Raw genomic sequence first — 20,857 nt, forward strand, 5'->3', positions numbered from 1 at the left:
AAACTGATTTAGTTAATCTTGGTAATAAGTGAATTTTTCATCAACTGGTCACGGTATAAGGGTACATTAGAATTTATTTTCACCATATTTAACGCGTAACTGAATTTTTCATTTAGATGCTAAAACTTAGTTAAAATATACATATTAAATAGTCAAGACAGTTTAATTAAATCGTATATATTATATTATATACTTGTGATTGGTATAAAATAACGGCAATCTGGTATAATGAGTACGTATGCTGTAAAATAATCACAAATGAATGTTATAATCATTTAAATAAAAGCACGTATGATTGTTATGATAAAACATGGTCAATATTAGGAAGCTATTACTGAACTGTGAGCGTTTCTTTATTGCTCTCTGATAAATATTTAATTGAAAAATACTTTTTTTCAAATGATCTATGTACATAAATTTGAATAAAATATATATCTCTTCTCTGATAATAACTATGACAATGAAGCTTTAATATAAATAAATATATTATAAGAAGCAGAATATATTTTTTTATTTGCAAAATATTCAAAATCAAAATAAAACAGAGCGTATTGAAATTATTTTTACATGTTGCAATAGTATTTGATTTAAATTTCAAATATATTATTTTTATACGTTCAATAAATACTCCATGGCACTTTTCTCGAATATCAAGGGATTTATGACTACAATATAATTAAAATTAATATTATAATCTGCCTAAAAGCATTGAAAAATAATAATAGAACCCAAATTAAATATTAAATATTCATGTTGGAAATAACGTACATTTAACAATGTACGTGACGCACGATTACACGATCATATTAATATATTATTTCAATATTATTTATCGAAGATTTAAAAATTCTGAGCAATTCTTCTGGTTATCTAGCAAATGCCTTTTTATACAATTTTGTCATCCAAATGTTATATAATTATTTTTTATAAATATATTATAATATTTAAAAACAAAATGGAAATGACATCTTTTCATTCGATGGGAGTTTAAATTTATACAAAATTGACGTTATTTTTAAAGAATGGTTAAAATTTAGTAGGTAATTGACTCCTTTTTTTTAAATTTGAAAGTAATATAATAATTGTTATGAATTAGCATTAATTGACTGTAATTAGAATTTTAGTCAAATCCATAATTAAAAAATTTGAAAAATACTCGATTAAATTTTAGCACTTTATACTATATCAACGGTGATGGATGTAACACTACACGCCACTGTAACATATCTGTACAGTGACTGACCTACCTCAATCCTGCATAGATGCTACAAGAGCGATCTACGCTCTGCGGGTAGGTAAGTAATCAAGATTTTTTTTTAAATATTTTAAATTAATTTTTGTATTTATCTGAAAATAGCATTTAAGCAATAAAAATTAAACGTGTAAATTTAATGCAGTGTTTTTTTAACAAAATTTTAATTCATATAAAAAATTTTAATTAATAAGCGAAAAAAGTATAATAATTATTATGGTGATAACAATTAATTTGTGCATTATAGTTTTTAACACACATATTAACGACTAATTAGTGAAACGTGTACAATACAAAGAAAAAAAATATTTATATATTTTACAATGCTAAATTTACCTTTATAATATACTTATGTAATTATGTCTTAAAATTATTTTTCATTTTCAATCTACAGTCTTAAAATCTATACAAAATTTTGTAAATGATATGATTTTGATGTGATTATAATAAATTGTTGGATTTTGATATTTATATCCGACATAATTATTTGCAGGCACATATGTACAGTGCATTTTTACATATAGCTTAAAGTTATGACTATATTTTTTTAAACAATTAGTTTCTTACAATATAATTTATATTCTAAGGGCGAATCAAAAGACTCTGATATGTTTGGTTACCTTGGTTGCAACTCCGTATCACATGGGATCAGCTAACGTTGATATGTAACGAAAACTATAAATATAATTACACAAAAAAATAATGTATTAAGTACTATATATAAACGGTTCAAAGATCAATTATCGAATTTTATAATTGGGAGACTTTTAAAAATTTATTCTATACAGTGACGTAGGTATTTAATAATAGGCCTCTATTAAAAATCATGAAATAGATAAAAAAAAAATCTGTCTGAGGATTCATTTAAATTTCTCATAAGTATGCTTACTTACATCTTCGTTGTATTTTTTATTACTATATATGCTTATTAATTAGAATTATAGCATATATACGCCAAACAGTACCTTCAAGAATCCCTGTCATCTGTCAGTCGTTTTGTAACCCCATGCTTGCATAATAATATAATATACTACTGTTTAAACCTTTGAATACTAAACAGCGATGTATCGTTGTTCATAATAACAACGAGAAATGCTAACAACGATCATTGTTGACGTCATAATGCTTTCTTCTTCTTCTTTCACCCTGTCACGTCTCAATGATTTGGGTCATAATGCTTTAAATGGTTTATTATTTCGGGAACTCATAACTCCACTATTATCAAATTGGTTTTTATTTGTAAATATTTTTTGGATGATTCACTTATTGGAAATTAAAGTTATTTATTTATGAAAAAAGTCCAAGTACATACCTCGTTATAAAACTTATAATTATCAATAAAACAAGAAAATGAATTACGCCCCGGGTGACCCACCGGTGTTATCAAACAATAAGCTGAATTATTTTTAAATAGTTTGTATTCTTTTCTTACTAGTGTTGTTGTTATTAGTCTCTCGCACGTAATCTGTTAAAATAATATTCAGATGTCACACAATCAATAAAGAGGTACAGTGGAACAACTTAACATTGAAATTGCCCAGATTGCGATTTATTTGCGCACGAATAACGTAGGAAAAATTTAAATAATGTTAACGTTATTATTTCCTACTGCTCTCACGTGAAGCCTAATGCATCGTTTTCTCTCGCTCGGTGTCGCTCTAACTACGTCATGTTTCTGTCAAAACGGTCAAACCTCATTATGTTTATAATTATAAATAAATTTGAATTACATCATACCAGCCAAAAGGTTTAAACTTATAAGACATCTTTATTGAGCTCTTTTTTTACCGATTTATACATAATATCGTCACTGTTCTGGCAGAAGACACTAATTCGAAAAAATGACATATTGAGTAAATTATACCAATATGTTCCTTATTTCAAACTTTACCGTCTGGAAACCTTCTTAATAAATAAACAGTCTTTATTTTAAAGTCATCCTTTTTATGATTACTTAATAAACTCACATGATAGACCATTTCAAACATTTTTATTTTTAACAACTTCAAAGTCAAATTACTCAAAACTAGTATTCTCCAGTTAGTGTGTTCTGCCAGAACAGAGACGATATTATATATGTGTAAACAAACTCTGTAATCTTGCATAGTCTTGATTTTTGTGTTCATAATAGACACCTATCCAATAAAGTTAGAATACTTTTTTGCAAACTAAACAAGATCTAACTGAACATTGGTGGTGGCGTGCAATCAATTTGCTTAGGATATCGCTATAGTTAACTTGCATAATGTAAATTCAGAAGGATATTAATTTATAATTTGTTAAAATTTAATTAAAATTGGTAGGTATCTCTCTGTCTCTTTCTCATCAGACATCATCTGCTCTTAAAAAAATATTTCTTTTACTGAATTTTGAACTGATAATTTGTAATACGTATTTCTTGATTGAGTTGGATTAAGATGATTTTTTTTTCACGAATTCAAATTGATACTTGCTTGACCAATTATAATTATTATTCCATGTGGTACAGTTAAATAGTTTCAGATAATTTGGCATTTTATTTTTAATATACATAAATACTGAAGACAATGATATCATTCATTCAAAACAAAACTCAAGTCACAATATTATACTGTTTCCACAAGCCAGCTACGCCACTGAAGCAATACCAGCATTTATTACATAAATCGAGCGTACAAATTATTCATTACAATGATAGAATTAATTATAATTCCGTATGTATTAATTATTGAAAATATTATATATTAAAAAAAAATACGTAATATATATATATTTGTTTATGAAAATTCATTGGATACTTAATTTAATGATGAAAACGAATCTCTAATGATTTAAAATGTAATTAATAATACTCTGTAACTTTAGGAATTTTTATATTCATTACTGTATAAATTGTAATATTATATTTTTCAATTTAGTGATGCATTTATGAAAAAATAACTATCGCTGAGTGATCTTTGAACCGTCGATATATTATAATAACCATTACATTATATATAATTTTAAAATAAAAACGTTATACGACATACATAGTTTACAATAAATTTATATATTTTTTAAACTTAGTTTTAAGTCACCTTTGATATTAGGTAACTCAATTATGAAATAATATTATTATTTAATATTATAATATAAACGTGTGTTCATTAGTTTATACATTAACAAAATGATTAAAATTTCGGGTATTTAATGATTCTTAAATTTTTTCCAATATTATATCACGCTATGTTAACTATTGTAATATTGGTATTTTTAAATATTTTACAATTAAATACATACATATATTATATGTGTATGCATTATTTTTAGTAGTTTTAAAAATAATAATAATATTGATCTCCAAAGTAATTATTAATATATGTATGTTTTTTTAAACAATGATAAATTTACATGTCTCAGCAAATACCAACATTTTTTTAAATACAATAACTGACATAAAAATGATATAATATATTGTGTTAAGAGTCGAAATAGTCTTTATTATATTTTAAGACTTTACAATAATAATTGTGGAATGCTATTTTTACAATTAATACTCGTTTGAGTAAGAAATTTTTTAAATTACATTTTTTCTAAATTTAAAGTAAATACATATTTTTTTTAAAACAAATCTAACAATTCGCTGCCTAAATAATCATTTCTCAATTAAAATTTTTATAATCATTTTGATGAATACAATGAAGGTTTTTTTCGCATTCGGTAGGGTACTATTTTTCATTAATTTCTGCCGGTAAATAAGGGTAGTATTTCGAAATATTATTTGTTTCGTATTTCAGCATATATCGTATTCTCTATCCTTAATTGATCCTTGTCTACGGTAGATTCCTCTCATGTTATACAATTACAGGAGCATAACACACACCCCTCAATTTGAAGGAACCTGAAACCAAGTGTGTTCAGAATAGAAGGGGATGGTGAACGCAATAATTGTTTTACTAAAATTATACGAATTTAATCATAGCGAGAATAATATAGTATACAGAACAAATATTCAATGAATATTATTTAGACAGTTATTTGTTAGAAACCAAATATTACAATAATAATTGAGTAATGTATATAGTTACAAAGTCAGTTATCTCCGTAGTTATAGATATTTACAATAAACATTGATTTCTATTAAAAAAAAAACAAATAATTAATATTTTCAGACACATTATTTATCAATTACAAAACCAAATTGCGAACCCCAATAACCTTTAATACAATATTATTAATATCCTCAATACTATAACTAGATAATTCTGATTTGGTCATTATTGGGAAAATGAGATTTATGTTTTACTTCATTAACATACATAAATCTAGACTGTAATTATTATTTAAAATAAAAATGGACAATTGTGCGTCTAATTGGGAACAAATAAATAATGTTCAATTGTATGGAAAATATTGTAGATTTATTATTTTATTTATTTAATCCATTTATGGTTTTAAAGTTATCTAATATTTTGAAACACAAAATTAATACAGTTCCCATTAACTCCTCGCATACCTAGTTTTATCATTTTGCAGAGAATCATATTCAATAGCTATCTCAACACAGTTGTCTAATTGTAGTATTGAGGTGACTATAAATTGAACACTCTAACAGAATTTCACTAGCAGAATAGAACTGAGTTTTATAGTAGTTAAAGTCAGTCAGTTAGCTAAATCGTATGTCATGCTGTCTCTGTTTTTTGACATATATAACATTGTATCTACATTTCTTTGACGTAATATGTAACGTCCATATAATATCAGTCAGTTACGTATTTTAACTGTGAATTCACGACATAATCCATTAATAACTTGTGTTTTTTATGTAATTAACAGAACACAGATCTATAACACACTATACAAAAATGAAATTGTTAAAATTAAAATACTGCGGACGCATGTAAAATATTAAATCGTATTGACAAAATGTTTATATTAGACACCAAGTGGTACTGTGCTTAATTCTTATTGGCCATTGTTAAAGTGAGACAGCATGCATATTTCAGCCAAATGCCATACTAATTTAGATCGAGTATAGTGATCACACATTGAATTGATTTTAATAAAAGAAAAATATTAATTTTCAATAAATTCCTATACAATTTAAAAGTGGAGGTAACTGAATCTGTAACTAATAACTAGTTTAATTACACTGAAATAATATAATTTGGTATAAAGTTGCCAAACGTGATTGGCTTAATTTCCTTGTCTAAAAGGATTTCTGTCACTCTGCTGCTGAGGAGCGGCACTCCTGAAAGGGTTGCTATCCCCTTGCTGCTGCCCTGGCTGCTGTGGAAGCTGCCTCTGGCCCTGAGGCGAAGCAGCCGGCCGCGGAGTAGGCCCTTGCCTCTGCTGTCCACCCTGCTCCGTATACCCAGGCTGATATCCCTGGCCCTGGTAGCCTTGAGAAGACCCTTGATAGTTCTGCTGTTGGTTTTGGTAACTTTGTTGTTGGTACCCTTGATCTGACTGATTTTGGTAACCGTATTGAGTGTTGAACCCGTTCGGTTCTGAAGAATCAACACTGGATTCTTGTACGCCTTCTTGCATGTTGGAATATTCTAAGTGATTTTTAACGTCTCCCATAACTGGTTTTTTATCTTGCATACTGTATGTTTGATATTCTTTATCGGGGATATCTGACATGAGTATATTTGCTTCGCTTTCAAATGGTTTGAAATCGTAGATGTGTTTCAAATATATTAAACAAGGCGCGTATAGTAAGTTACTAAACGCAATACCAAAGTTCAATGCTGTAAAGCCAATTGTTTCTACTACGTTTCCTGCAATAATTGGTCCAATCGCATAAGCGAATGAATATGATATGTCAGCAATTGCATATATACTTCCGTATACTGAAACGTATCTAACATCAACCAAATATCCAAGAGTTGGTAATAATGCTGTGTCAATTAGAGCGATTCCAAAACAGATACCACAAATAGGTATCATCAGACCTTTATATGATGTTGCAAACGGTATTAAAAAGCAACACAATCCTTCTAAAGCAAGACCCGAAGCTGCCATTAACCACTGATGCTGTGGGTATTTTTTAGCCATTTTAACTGTTATTATAACACCGACGACGTGAGGGAAGAACGCTGGAAGCCAAATCATTCCAATTTTCCAATTGTCCGTCGTCATGTTGTCTTCCATCCATAAGGAAATAGTTGGCTCTAGAAAAGCCAGAGCTACATTTGACATCATGAGAGCTCCTGCGCAAACTGCGATGTATGGATCAATCAATAGCTTCCAGATAGGAATAGAAGGTGGACCATCCGCTCGTATTTGTAGATTTTTCATTTGCTCCTTAATAGGTTTCATAACTAACAGAAGCATGAAACCATCCAAAAGAGACACAAACGCAAGTATCAAGAATGGAACTTCTTTCCCTGCAAACTGGTAAAGTGCACCACCGAATGGCGGAGCCACCAAACAACCAAAGCTGATAAAAGCTAGTGCAATACCCAAAGCTTTTGAACGCTCATTTTCTTCGGTAAATCTATCTGCTATACATGGTGATAGTTCCTATTATACCTGATTACCTAAGTACATAGGAGCTATGCGAGATATGTAGTTCTCAGTTGAAAATTACCAGCTGATTAGATTGAAATAACACAGTAATACCAACATATAATGTACCCCACACCCATGAAGGGTCAAGACTCTGCGACTGGAATACTCTTCGCATCGAAAGCGCAGCAGCTGGACTATCGCTTTCGATGCGAAGAGTATTCCAGTCGCAGAGTCTTGCCCTTCATGGGTGTGGGGCACCATTATTGTTGGTATTACTGTCGTATTTCCAACTCTAATCGCTGGTAAATATTCAACCTGATCACTCATATCTCCCCATGCTCCTATGTACCTTAGGTAATCAGGTATAATAGGAACTATCACCATGTATAGCATGTTATCTAAGAGTAAAGCTACTGACACAATCACAAGGATTAACTTTCGTTGTGACTGTGGTTCTTGAAGCTTCTCCCATACGATGTCCCGTACTTCTTTTACTTCCAGATTGATGACCGGTATTGTGGTACTGTCCACCTTCTGCCAGCATGATTTCGGCTGATCCTCCATTTTTATTTACTTTCAATTAACTTTCTAAATAAAATGTGTTAAATTCACGAAGATTTTTCAATTACAAAAAATCTTTCGAGTATAATAAACTTCAATTTAGGCACAAAACTTGTTTTTTTTTATCAAATCATTTTTTCACCAAAAAACATTTCAATTTAAAACCAATCCTTTTCGGCATATCTTTCACAAGTTGATTATTCAATTTCATTTTGGGAACTTTAATATTTTTTCATCTCGATCGTGTGTCGAAGGTTGTTAGACACTGGTGTTTTTGTATGGAACGGCTGGAGTGTGTTCAGCAATGTTGTATGAGGAGAGTGGTGTAGAACGTCGGGGACGAGTGCGGCACCAACCCTTCGGACTCCAACAGGACTGGGAAACCTGACAACAGACAGAAACAAACATTTCATTAGAAACCATTCTTCATCATTCGAAACTAAACAAAGTGAAAGGGAATGATAATATATTTTAAGAGATACTTATTAGGAATGGCTTGGATTTTTTTTTTATTTAAGTACGTTTATTCTGATATTATAATTGTAAATAAATTTTCAGAAATAAAAATATTTTTTTAGATTTATTTAATGAAAAATTTCTCAATGTGTTTGAAAAATATTTTTTCTCGTGGAAATTTTCTTATTCGCAGAGAAAAAATATTACAAATAATATTGAAATTTAGATTCCGTCTATCAAGTTTTTGGAAAGGATTTAAGGATTGTTTTGGGGAATAGGCCCAGGGTGTGGTTTGGCACTCGTCCCCAGAGAATGTCCTTGAACATATTTCAACATATTATCACACAATATAGACAGTCATACCAGAAAGAGAAAGTTTATACATACAATATAAATACAGCATACTACTCAGTTTACACGTGCATGGATTTACTGCTGACATTACGTATTATCGCGGCCAAAACAAAAAAACATGCAAACACGTATTATCGTGCAAATTACACGATTGCATGCATGAATCAAAAGAGTTCAGAAGCTTCTGAATTTTCACGCGACAATTGAACCGTGAAATATCAGTAGAACGATAGTAGCGAATCTGCCAGTAAAAAAAATGGACTACAGGGCGCTACTTTTGAGGTTAACCGATTTTCACGACCTGTCAAATAGTACCATAAAATGACAACATAACGTCTCGTTTGCTCCTTAACAATGAGATTATCGAGAAAATCAGCATTTTTACATGTAAACAGTAATTATTATCGCGACAGTTTAAAATACACACTATAGGTGCAAGTAAATCCATGCACGTATACAGGCGCTATAATTGTATAATGCAGTTGTATCGGCGTACAATGAACATTTTCTGGGCTGATTACATCACCAATGAATAAGCCAAGAGAATGTATCGATATTACCACAGAAAAGTTGCTGAAACGACTGGGCGTCTGGATGGATGAGTTTGGTATTACAATTTAGTCCAATGGCCCAATATATGGAGGTGTACCGAAAATTCATCACCAATAATTGTGTCTAGAAGACGGCAATAGCAAAAAGAAATAATATAACCATTTTGTAATAAATTTAAAAATAACAATGATAATTACATGTATTTTTTTTAATAATATAAAAATATAGTACCTATTAACTAAGACCAAAATATAAGGGTGTCTTTCTTAGAAGGCTTGGATTCAACGTCAGTATAAGAACGATTTAAAATGCAATTTTCTCGAGTTCGTAAAGAAAATAGCAACCCCTCGTAGCATTTCCGCTTTACTCTTTGCAGGTACAAAACATAACAAGGCTTTGCTCGTTAAAGGGCTGGGCCCTAGGGGTTACTCTGCTTAAAGGTTCCTGGATAATACCATCCCTTACAATTCGCTCTACTTGTAGGCTTGCCGAGTTTTCCTTATGTATAATAAATATTTCATTAGCATTCATATACTCATTTATAAGGACAGCGGTACACTAGCCGCAAAATGTGGTCGATTTTATCTATTTTGACATTGGTTTACGGGTAGTGTATCACGATCATAACAAGTTAATAACACTATATATATTCTATGATGAATTCTTAAATAAAATTGAGCATTAAAACTTTTTTTAACTAAAGAAGCTATACCTTTGTTGCTTTGGCATGAATTCAACTTAAATTTTTCGATAATATTTCATGGGAGATTTTACTGTCAATTTTACAATTGTTTTATTTTATTTAATGTAACCAGCTTCTTTTGAGGGTTTTCCTTGGTAATTGTATATTTTAACTCTTCTATTTTACTCTATTAAAAATAAAATAATGAATGTGTTAATAGTTCTCATGTCCAGAGTGCCAAGACTTTAGAGGTTATGATTGTGTATTTACTCTTTTCTATCAAAAGACAATTTTTCATTGTCATCTGCCAGTAGGTTTATGGATTATCCGCTAATTACATTCCGACATAAAATTGACCAAGGGTACCGCAAGTCTCAGTTAAGTTATTTCTTGTCACATTAGACGATTGATCTTATTACGTATATACCAATCATACCACTCAGCGGGACATGAGTAACACACTTTATTAAGTATGTTTTATTGTCAAATAAAACAATGGAGCAAAAATAATAGTCTGCATCTTCTCAATCATAACTAGATATGTAAGGTCTATTATGATTTGTAATTGCGACAATGCCTCTTGTAATATATGGACTGCATTTGTATAAATAAGAATGACAATATAAAAATCCTCACTTACTCATCGAGTCCGTCACGCGACGCACTACTATCGTCAATCTTATTAAGTCCGATCACTCGACGTAGTTAACCATCATTCCACTCGAGTCAGTCTCACATATAATTAATCTCTCTGATCACATCGATCCCACCTGTACATCTGTATCCGCGATTATAACCTCACACTGTCATCTTGATTATTGTATTACTTATTCTTGTAACGATAAGTAAACTGCCTGATCACAACATCCAAGCAAAAATGACTTTATCTTCACACACTTCATCATCTTTAAACTTATTATTATGGCGAAGGCAAGGCAAGTTGAGAATTGAAGAAGCTTGAAGCCATTTAAGTCAAATCACTTAAAATCAATGAGATTATGGGAACAAATACATTCTCGATACATAATCATCAGGTAAGTTTCATTTAATTGGCCTGCTCTAAATCCATGCTGTTCATTCGTTGTAAGTGACCAAGTTTTTGAGAAATCAGGTTGTGCATGATCATGCCAAGAACTTTTGCTGATACAAAGATAACGGTTACTGGCATCTGGTGACAAATACAAATCTTGTTTAAACTTTAGTTTATATCAAAATAATGCGTTATGAATTTAGAATGGTTACAGCATATACACATATATCGGAAAAGACCCCATCAAGTTTAATATAATTTAATATGTTTGGTTTTATTGAATATTTAGAGTGTTATTTTAATTCGAAAGGACAAGAAGAGGAATGAGTGGATAAGGAAGCAGACAAGGGTTTGTGATGTAATAGAGTTTATTAAAAGCCTTAAATGGAGATGGGCTGGACACATAGCTCGAAGAAGAGACAATCGTTGGACAAATCTAGTTATCCAGTGGTATCCAAGAAGTACAAAACGTCCGCAAGGTAGACCTAGAGGCCGGTGGATCGATGAAATGATAAAGTTCTGCGGAAGTACGTGGCAACGCAATGCACAGGACCGAGAGAAGTGGAAGCAGCTTCATCCAGCAGTGGATAGATTCAGGCTGATGATGATGATTCAATATTAATACTATTGACCGAAGGTACTTGATGATTATTTGAATTAAAATTCTAATGGATTTAAGTTTTGTACTATGCCATTTGAGTCGTGACGGTTTTCATTGATATATCTCATTAGTTAACTACATTTAATTTCCAATACGTTACCATTGTTCCCAGAATGAACGATTTTACACTTGTGAGTGTAGTATTTTTGGTTTTGACGAGTTATACGCTTATGAAGTAGGGGTTTTTTCATTCATGTATTTCATTTCATCATTCGTAATTTGTTATTGATATAATTTTTTTTATTGTGATCCTTGACTTAATAGGTAGGTGATAAAATTTGTACCTACTTATTGTAATACTTTGTTATATAAGTTAGAGTTAACTGTATTCGTTGTCAGTGTGTATTTGCCTTTTATTGAGTGCTAATAGCGCCCGAAAAGCGAAATCTGGGTCGCAAAAACGACCCAAATGGAATAATACAAAACTTAAATACATTAGAGTTCAGTTATTGGTTTGGATGCTTGTAGTCATTCAAACCGATATTTATTTACTGGCTACGTGTACAAAGCCGTTGACCTTCTATATTACTCTACCGTATATTGTGGAGATTATAAGCGGGCCGAATGCTCTCTCACTTGCACTTATGGTTCGTTTTGTTCAAGCCTTGGGTAGCATAGATTTTACTTTTATGTTACTATTCTACTTTTTGAACAGATAAATACAATTAATTTAAAATGGTCTATATTTTGTATTTTATTAATAATTTTGCTTCAGTATTATTCCGGAGATGAACGCTTTAGCAAATAATAGACAAAAGTCGGTAATACAATCCCAACTTTGAGCCCGAGGCAAGAACATTTTCATGAGAAAGAAAAATAATCATCTTCTCTCTTGAGAGCGCTTATTATCGAAGACAGCGGGGTCTCTGTGTACTTTTTAATAGCTAGAAGATAAAACCAAATGTCCTGATAAGGTATGTATTGTATAGACAGGACACTGCGGGTGCTCATAGGAAAAACGAGGTAAAGGAAAATAAATTATCTAAAATTTCTCTTATACATTTTCGCACGACTGTATTTTGGTTACATGTAAATTGTACGTAAAACATTTCACCGTGGCATAATTCGCCGTGAGCTTTCTTATATAAAAGAGACGACTATATTATTATACTATATGGTTTCCAATTTTATTAGATTCAATATGAACATTAATTCAGTTTTCATAGTTGATTTTGGCTAAAGTCATGAATTCAAGAATGAAAACCTAACCTAACCTAACAAATAATCCAGTATTTCGGCTATTTTCAAAATTTGTTTGCTTCTGGCTTCCTGTAAAGTGTAAACCGACAAGAACCGTGTTTTATTGACATGGATTTTATGTCAGTACTATACGACCCAAAGAGGTTGGACAGTCTTTAATATACGGCCATATATTTCCAAAACAACATTTCGCATACGTAAGTTTCCAGACATGCTGTATTTTGTGGTCGGCACGACTATATTTTAATTATTTTATATACATTTAATGAAATGAAATGGTTAAGTTCTGCGGAAGTACCTACGTGGCAATGCAATAGACAGGACTGACAGAAATGAAATCAGCTCGGAGAGGCCTTCATCGAGCAGTGGATCAAAGCAGGCTGATGATGATTATGATTTTTACAGATCGTTCAGTCATCCAGTGGTAGGTACACAAAATGTAGAAATCATCCGAAAAGTAGAAATAAAGACCGCTGCATAGGCGAAATAGGTCAGTTATGTAGAAATACGTGGTAACGAAACACACATAACCAAAAACAGATACTGGATATTAGAGTAGATAACAATGACATTATTAATGGACAACGCACTCAGTACAGTAGCTAGCAAGTAAATTTGCACATAGCGACATTTGCACATGTATAGGTAGACGTCACGTGACAACATTTCGCAAATTGCATTATGCGATATCACGCATCGGGAATTTATAGCAATATCACCTTTATTGTAATGGTGTTAGAACAGTGTTTCTAGTATCAATGTTCATTTGAGCGAACGATATTGATATTAAAATATGAATTATGCCATTCGGTAGACCCGACAAAAACCATTGGGAATTTATGGCAATATCACCTTTATTGTAACGGCGCTGGAACAGATTATGCCATTCGGCAGACCCGACATAAAAGTGAGTGTCATTTTTTTCCAGATGCTTCGTCCATATTAATGTCATTGGTAGATAATGAAGAATATCACAAAATTTCTAGCATATAACACCTCTCTACAAAAACGATTGCCCTTTAGCCCTACTCGCGAAAGATCGAAATAAATAAATGGCTACTTTTTCACGTCATCCAATTAATGTTACCTGTATCACCTGAATTCATTATTATATCTATGACAACTGTCGTGACTTGAATGTTTTCCATCGTTATCTCTACCCAGAAAATAAATAATTGCCAACCAGGTAGGTTAAACCGCGGAGTATTCGTCCGGTTGTCACAGTTACACAACCGGATAGCATAGAGGGGTTGTGGCAGTTGTATAATGATGATTGTATCCGTGGTTTCTGCCTATTGTGGGAAAATCTTTTGTTTTTGCAACCCTCCGATCCGCAGGTTGTCAAACGTTTCGTTGTTTTATCTAACTGTATTTTTTACGAAATAAAAATAGCCGAAAGCATACATCTTGTAATATTTTCAAGAATACCTTCCATTTATTTGGGATATGATGGGATATTTATTTTTAAAGAATGATGTTTATCTAAGAATACATTGGAGAGTTATATATTAATTTGATATATTTTAATCATTCTGAATGATTCTATTACTAACATTTCGGGTAAAACTCGTGAACATGAATGGATGTTTTATAAAACTAAACAAAATGTTATTTTTAGACAAAATAGGTTTAATTAACTCACTTATTTCGACACTTTCGGCTGGATCCAATGAATTAATGATAGTACAGTAAATTACTATTTACCGTTTTTAAAAAATATATTTTTTCGGTTAGGTACATGTTCAAACACGCGCCTTAACATGATCTTACTCTTCACTTCATTTATCGTTTGTTAATTTATGGTTACAGCCGTATGTTGTATCTTAGCCACTGGGAAATGCCAATAGAAATGGCGAATTTCAAAAAAATACTACCTTATTCTTAGGTCAATAATTATTATAAAGCAATCATTATTCGTAAGATGTTTATCACATTTGAACGGACTAAGACATAGCTTATAATAAGTATCTTTCGAATTACCTTAAAATTTGCTAATCGTGCCCATTTTTTGAATAATAAAATGTCTAAATCTTGTAAAATTTGGGATCACATTGATTATAAAATATAATTTTTTATCGTAAATATGTCACTATATAATGTAAACATTAATTTTACTAATGGTTTTGTAAATGCGTTTAGAAATTAATAAATCTAAAAAATCTTAACACCACTGCACATGGACGTACTGAAATATGACTATATTCTAAATAGCGAGAGGTTTAAAAGAATACTATTTTATGTAATAAACATACTTTATGCAGTCATCAAATGTTTAAAATAAATATAAAGGATAATAAGGCTTCAAAATTATATAAATAGATTATCTGCAACGTTTAAGGAATGTCCAGGGTTATGCTCTGAAAATACCATAAAAGCTCCATTTTGACCTACGCTGAGCATGTGGCCCCTTAAGAGGTTTTTTTAATGAATTATTGATATAAGCATGGATTTCGCCAACCACGGATCGTATCCGTGACAACCAGCATCAGAGAAAGAGGGTTTCTAAGCAATTACAGGCGGACTTTCCACCAACACGCCACGCCAACTTGAGTGTTAAGTTAATAATTAAAAAAAAAATGCTAACAGCAATTAATAATTAAGAAATATTTTGAAAAGCACTGCTTTTAATGCTGTCCCCTTTCATAACCCTCTACCGTAGAACCGTACACTTATTCAGGCTTGAATGTGACGCTATTGAAATGTCAAGTACAAGTGTTTCCTTTGTATTAATGATTTTTTTATTGGATTCCCGTGCCCATTGTTGTCTACCCCTGGTTTTTTGTCCGCAACGATTAGTGTATACTTTTTTAGAATATTTTTTTCTACATCATTTAAATTTTTATAAAATAGATTGTGAAAAAATGACGCACGTACAGAAATAAATTACTATTTTATGACGGTTAAACTAATAAAGTTTTACGAGGAACGTTTTTTAACCATTCCCACTAATGTAATTTACAAATTAAACCTACTGTTACCTATTTAATTACGATGAAATTAACTAGTAATCATGCAAAAGATTCACTTTACAAATTTCTTTTTTTTTTAGGTTTTTGTGGTTTGAATCAAGGTACCAAGCGGCTCTCATGGTGCAGTGTGTAAGGCGTTGGCCTTCCATCCGGGAGCTCTGGATTCGATCCCGGTGAGGTTACGTGATTTTATCAAAGCCTGGGTGTTTGTGATTGTTTAAAATGACTAATAATTGTACGAAAAAGCAAGGACATAGTTATTAATAATTACAATTTAAAAAAACAAGGTACCCGTACTATATACTTTCTTTAATTACCAGCCAGCCTCAGAAATCTATCCAAATGTTGGCGATTATAAAGCTCTTCACTTAATTTCATCGCAATTAGGTAGAATGCAGGTGGCTCAATTCGAGTGCTTAAAGTCAGACAACGTTATCTACAAAAATTTTTTTTTTTTTTGGGATAACGTTATTTTACATTTATGGCTACATGATAGTCAAACAACGTTATGTCAATCTTTTCTAATTTCTTATTAAATCGCCAGTAAAGTTTAACGCTAACTACATAAGTTACCCTTGTTTTCATATTTTTTTTAAACTATCCCTTAAATTTTAACATCATCATAAGCAAGATAAATGTACAATACACAATAAATTATAAAATATTAACATTAGGTTTTAAATAAACATTTCCCTTGTTGAGTTACAAGAATCTAAAATAACGATTTTTGGCTCTCCTGTAAAGTTGCACTTTTGTAGATAGTGTTGTTTGACACTAAGCCCTCGAATAATTGATAAATCACATTCGCCAGAATCCAATGTATATAATATACTTACTCGAGTCCTATCCGGTGTCTCAAGATTTTTTCTAATAGGTATGTTGCTAAGGTATTTTCAAATGATGTATGATTTTTTATTATAAAAATTGGATGTGTAATATACTCTATTAATATTTTAATATATTATTTTTAACATTATAACAGGCCATGAGGCTCAATAACAGTAGTGCAGTAGTAGAAGCGAGATGATCACATAATCACACAGGTTTTGAGAAAACCACATAAATATAGTGTGACCTCACCGAGAATCGAAAACCGAAGCTCCCAGGTGAGAGCCCAATCCCTCCAAGATAATAGACTAGGAGGGTTTTCTCAAATCTTGTGAATTATTTGTTGAATAAAAAAATCGGTGTGTGTACTTATGTCCGCGCGTCAGAAGTTATACTTCTTTGGCGTAACAAAACAAAAACAAAACTTGTGATAAACTAGATTCTTTGACTAGCTCTTAATTATCTTGTTAAATTACACACTCAAGAAAAAGGACCGCTTATTAGAACGCCGTTGGTTTATTTCTATACACTTTAACTAATATTACTAAATTATATTATGGTTTCTCGCTGTTTTTGTTTTTAAAGTACCAACTGTCAATCGTTTGTTAACGTAAGGAATTGCAAATGACCGACAATAATAAATTCGCTGCCTAGGCAACGGAACAATTCTAAACTATAATATTATACTGTATAATCGTCATGATTTCAGTATTATACTGTGGCGTAAAGGTAGCGCGTTCGGCTGATAACCGAACAATCGGTGGTTCGAACCCAATCGACTGCGTTTTTTTTCGTGTGAAAAAATGAATTATGTCACACGCCAAAAATACACTCTGATCTGATTTCCCAAACGCGCCAAAAGAATTATAACGTAAAAAATAGTTCGTAACGTGCATGTATAAATTAACATTGTAATTTTACGAATTTCCATATTACATTCGGACCACTATTACCATCCCCTTTGATACTTATATTTACATATAAACTTAGCAGCCATTTTGGATTCACTCGTTAATGTTTAAAAATAAGTGTTTTACTTTATCCATGTTTTTATATGTATGTAATTTGACCCCTGCCTGGAGAAGGTATTTTTAGGCGAAAATATGATGCGAACAAAATCGTTTTCGCCGCTACGAAATGTCCCCCGGTTTGTTTTATTTCTGGCGGTATGATGTATCCCCATGAATAATACAATTTCGGATTGCCCCCGGGGGTTATCTATTTTGAGGGGGTAAAGCTCTAAAACGGGGGGCAGGTGTAATACTCATATATTCGCCCCAACCCCTTGAAATTCTGCAGTGGTGGAGAGAATGCTATACGTAAGTTGTAATTCGCCGCGGTCTCTGAATAAATATGCTAATTTTCAAACATAAATATTAAAATATACCTACGTCATATATTATGTAAACATAATCTTTTGAATTTTGGAGCACCTGCACAAAATTGGAACACATCAATTCCATATTATTTGCATTAAGTTTGTTAAAATTCACATAGTCACCTCACTGTTACATGTTTACAACTCTTTTTATGTTAAGTATTTTCAACATTTTTGGTTATTACGATACTTTCCTCCATGTCCTAGATCTGTATATATATTAAAAAAATCAACAAACAAGTCCTGAACAAAAACGGACAATTATTGCGAATGAGAACGCATTCAGCACGCTTACATCTCCGCAATATGCGTTAGAGTAAGATAGAATTTCTACGGCTGAATTAAATATTTTTTTGAAACGTTACCGGTAAATATTATTTTGAACTCATTTAAAAACTGCGAGAACGTGTTACTGAAATTTATTGTTTTTGCGTTAAATATAAAGTTAGTTCTCTTGCCTTCAGGGTCCACGACTCGACTCTATATAGAAATATCGAGAACACTAATGTTTGCACAAGCATCATTTTTGTGGCAATCGAAATTCCCCGATCCTTCCATATAGTGGTAAGGCGTGTCATCGCATTTTTTGCAATCTGTGTGCGCCTTCTTATTTCCGCTTCGCATCCGCCATTTCTACTGATGGTCGATCTAATATATACAAACTCGTCGACTGTTCGAGGTTTTGGAGTGTACTTGGTGTTGGTAGAAGGTTAGTCTTATTCCGAACGGAACGGAAGGTAATTGATGCCTTTGAGATGTGGTGTTGGCGCCGAATGCTTCGCATTTCTTGGACGGAGCACAGGACGAACCAGTCAATCATCCAGAGACTGAAAATCATTATTTTGTTGTATTTTTCGGCCGAGTAGCGGTCCCCACCACCTCTCACTAAATACCAAAACAAGCCACGAGACAGGTCTGAATACGTTTTCTTTAGTCAAGTTAATTAGTTGTAGAATTTATTTCTCTAATAATTATTCTAATAAAGCCATTATAAATGAAATTATTAACTTATTTATTTTTTGACCACACATTCTTAAATCATGTGAATTATTCGATGAATAAAAAAAATACATATTTTTGCTTTGTTACGCTGCGCTCTGTTCATTTTGGCACGTCACTCACTAATGTACTGTGATCGAACACTTTTCAATTACTAAATTATTTATTGGTAACTAAATCATTCGCCACTCGACTAAGCTACTCGACTAATCTGAACCGGCCTTAAGAGTCGATGTCATAATCCAGTCTATGATAAATGTACTGATTGTAATAATAGACCCAGCATGTGAATCCTACATGCCACACTATTCCATGACAGAATACCATTACAGAATACCTACCATTACGGGAAAAGGGACGACCAAGTAACTCAGAGAAAACAATCTGGCGAATACATTTTTTTAAAATCATTAATGCCCACTATTTTCATCATGAAAATAATAATATGATAAACGTACTCGTAATTAAAATACTTAAGTCTTATAAATCAAAAATATTAATTTTCCTTTTTATTAATAAATAACGCCGCTGTTAATACGAGTGGGTACCTACCCTTATTTTGCCGTAAGGGCCTTTAGTAGAAACAAGAGATAAGGGTAGATAAAGCACGTGCCCTTTACCCTCTCACTCCCTCTTCAGTGGGCAGGCCTTTTAAACCTGGGGTTACAGCCCAGGTAAAATGTGCGATCTTTGAACTCTGCAGTGATCAAAGCAAACACCTGATTTGATTTACAATTGGAATGTATTGAAAATTACTCAGTTGTTTTGGGTGATGAATACGCCTATAAGTTCTTATGCTTTGCATAACATTCATCACAATATCGCAAAGCTCGTCAAATTAGGTTCGTTAGATAGCTGGACCATGTATATACTGGGGGTTACGTGTAAATTGTACGTATTACATTTTTTACTATAACACAGTTCATCGTGAGCTTTCTTATCGGAAAGAGATGACAGTATACCATACGGTCATCTCTATAGCATCGAAATAAAAAAAAATACGCGTTGTTCTGTATTTCTAATTTAACTATATACCTATTTTCTATTGTCTTTCCCTTATGTTTTGGTAGTTTTTATTACGTATTTTGTAAGTGTTTTAGGTACAGGTCGGTTTATAGGAAGCCAAGCGGGAACTGAGCCAATTTTCGTAGCCGATTTTGTCAAAATTCATGAATTTAAGAATAAAAACCTAACCTAACAAATAATCAATTTCAAAATTCAAAATTTCTTTGTCGCTGGCTTCCTGTAAACCGACAAGAACCGTGTTTTATTTAGACATTAATTGTATTTCAGTACTATACGACCCAAAGAGATTGCACGGTCTTCAATATACCACTATATTATATTTCCGATACAACATTTCACGGTGAAGTGTGATACGGCGAACTGCATACGTATATATTTCCGGACAAGGTACATATTCTATTTATTAATTTATAACGGTTGGTCCATAAAACACAA

At 31.9% G+C, this 20,857-nt stretch overlaps 2 protein-coding genes across 2 annotated transcripts in view; both read right to left on the reverse strand.

The window, feature by feature from the left end:
• The window catches only part of ChAT (Choline acetyltransferase), a gene marked incomplete at its 5' end in the record, with an annotated part of 165,286 nt that overhangs the window by 98,883 nt on the left and 45,546 nt on the right, over window positions 1-20,857 (reverse strand). The window lies entirely within an intron of this gene.
• Window positions 6,407-8,389, reverse strand: VAChT (Vesicular acetylcholine transporter). Its single transcript, XM_085945581.1, is given in 1 exon segment — window positions 6,407-8,389. A coding segment is annotated over 1 exon segment (1,884 nt). The 5' UTR covers window positions 8,291-8,389.

Source organism: Rhyacophila brunnea, unplaced genomic scaffold (assembly GCF_057557595.1).
Source record: "Rhyacophila brunnea isolate RB1 unplaced genomic scaffold, BYU_Rbru_1.0 scaffold_18, whole genome shotgun sequence".
Classification (NCBI taxonomy): domain Eukaryota; kingdom Metazoa; phylum Arthropoda; class Insecta; order Trichoptera; family Rhyacophilidae; genus Rhyacophila; species Rhyacophila brunnea.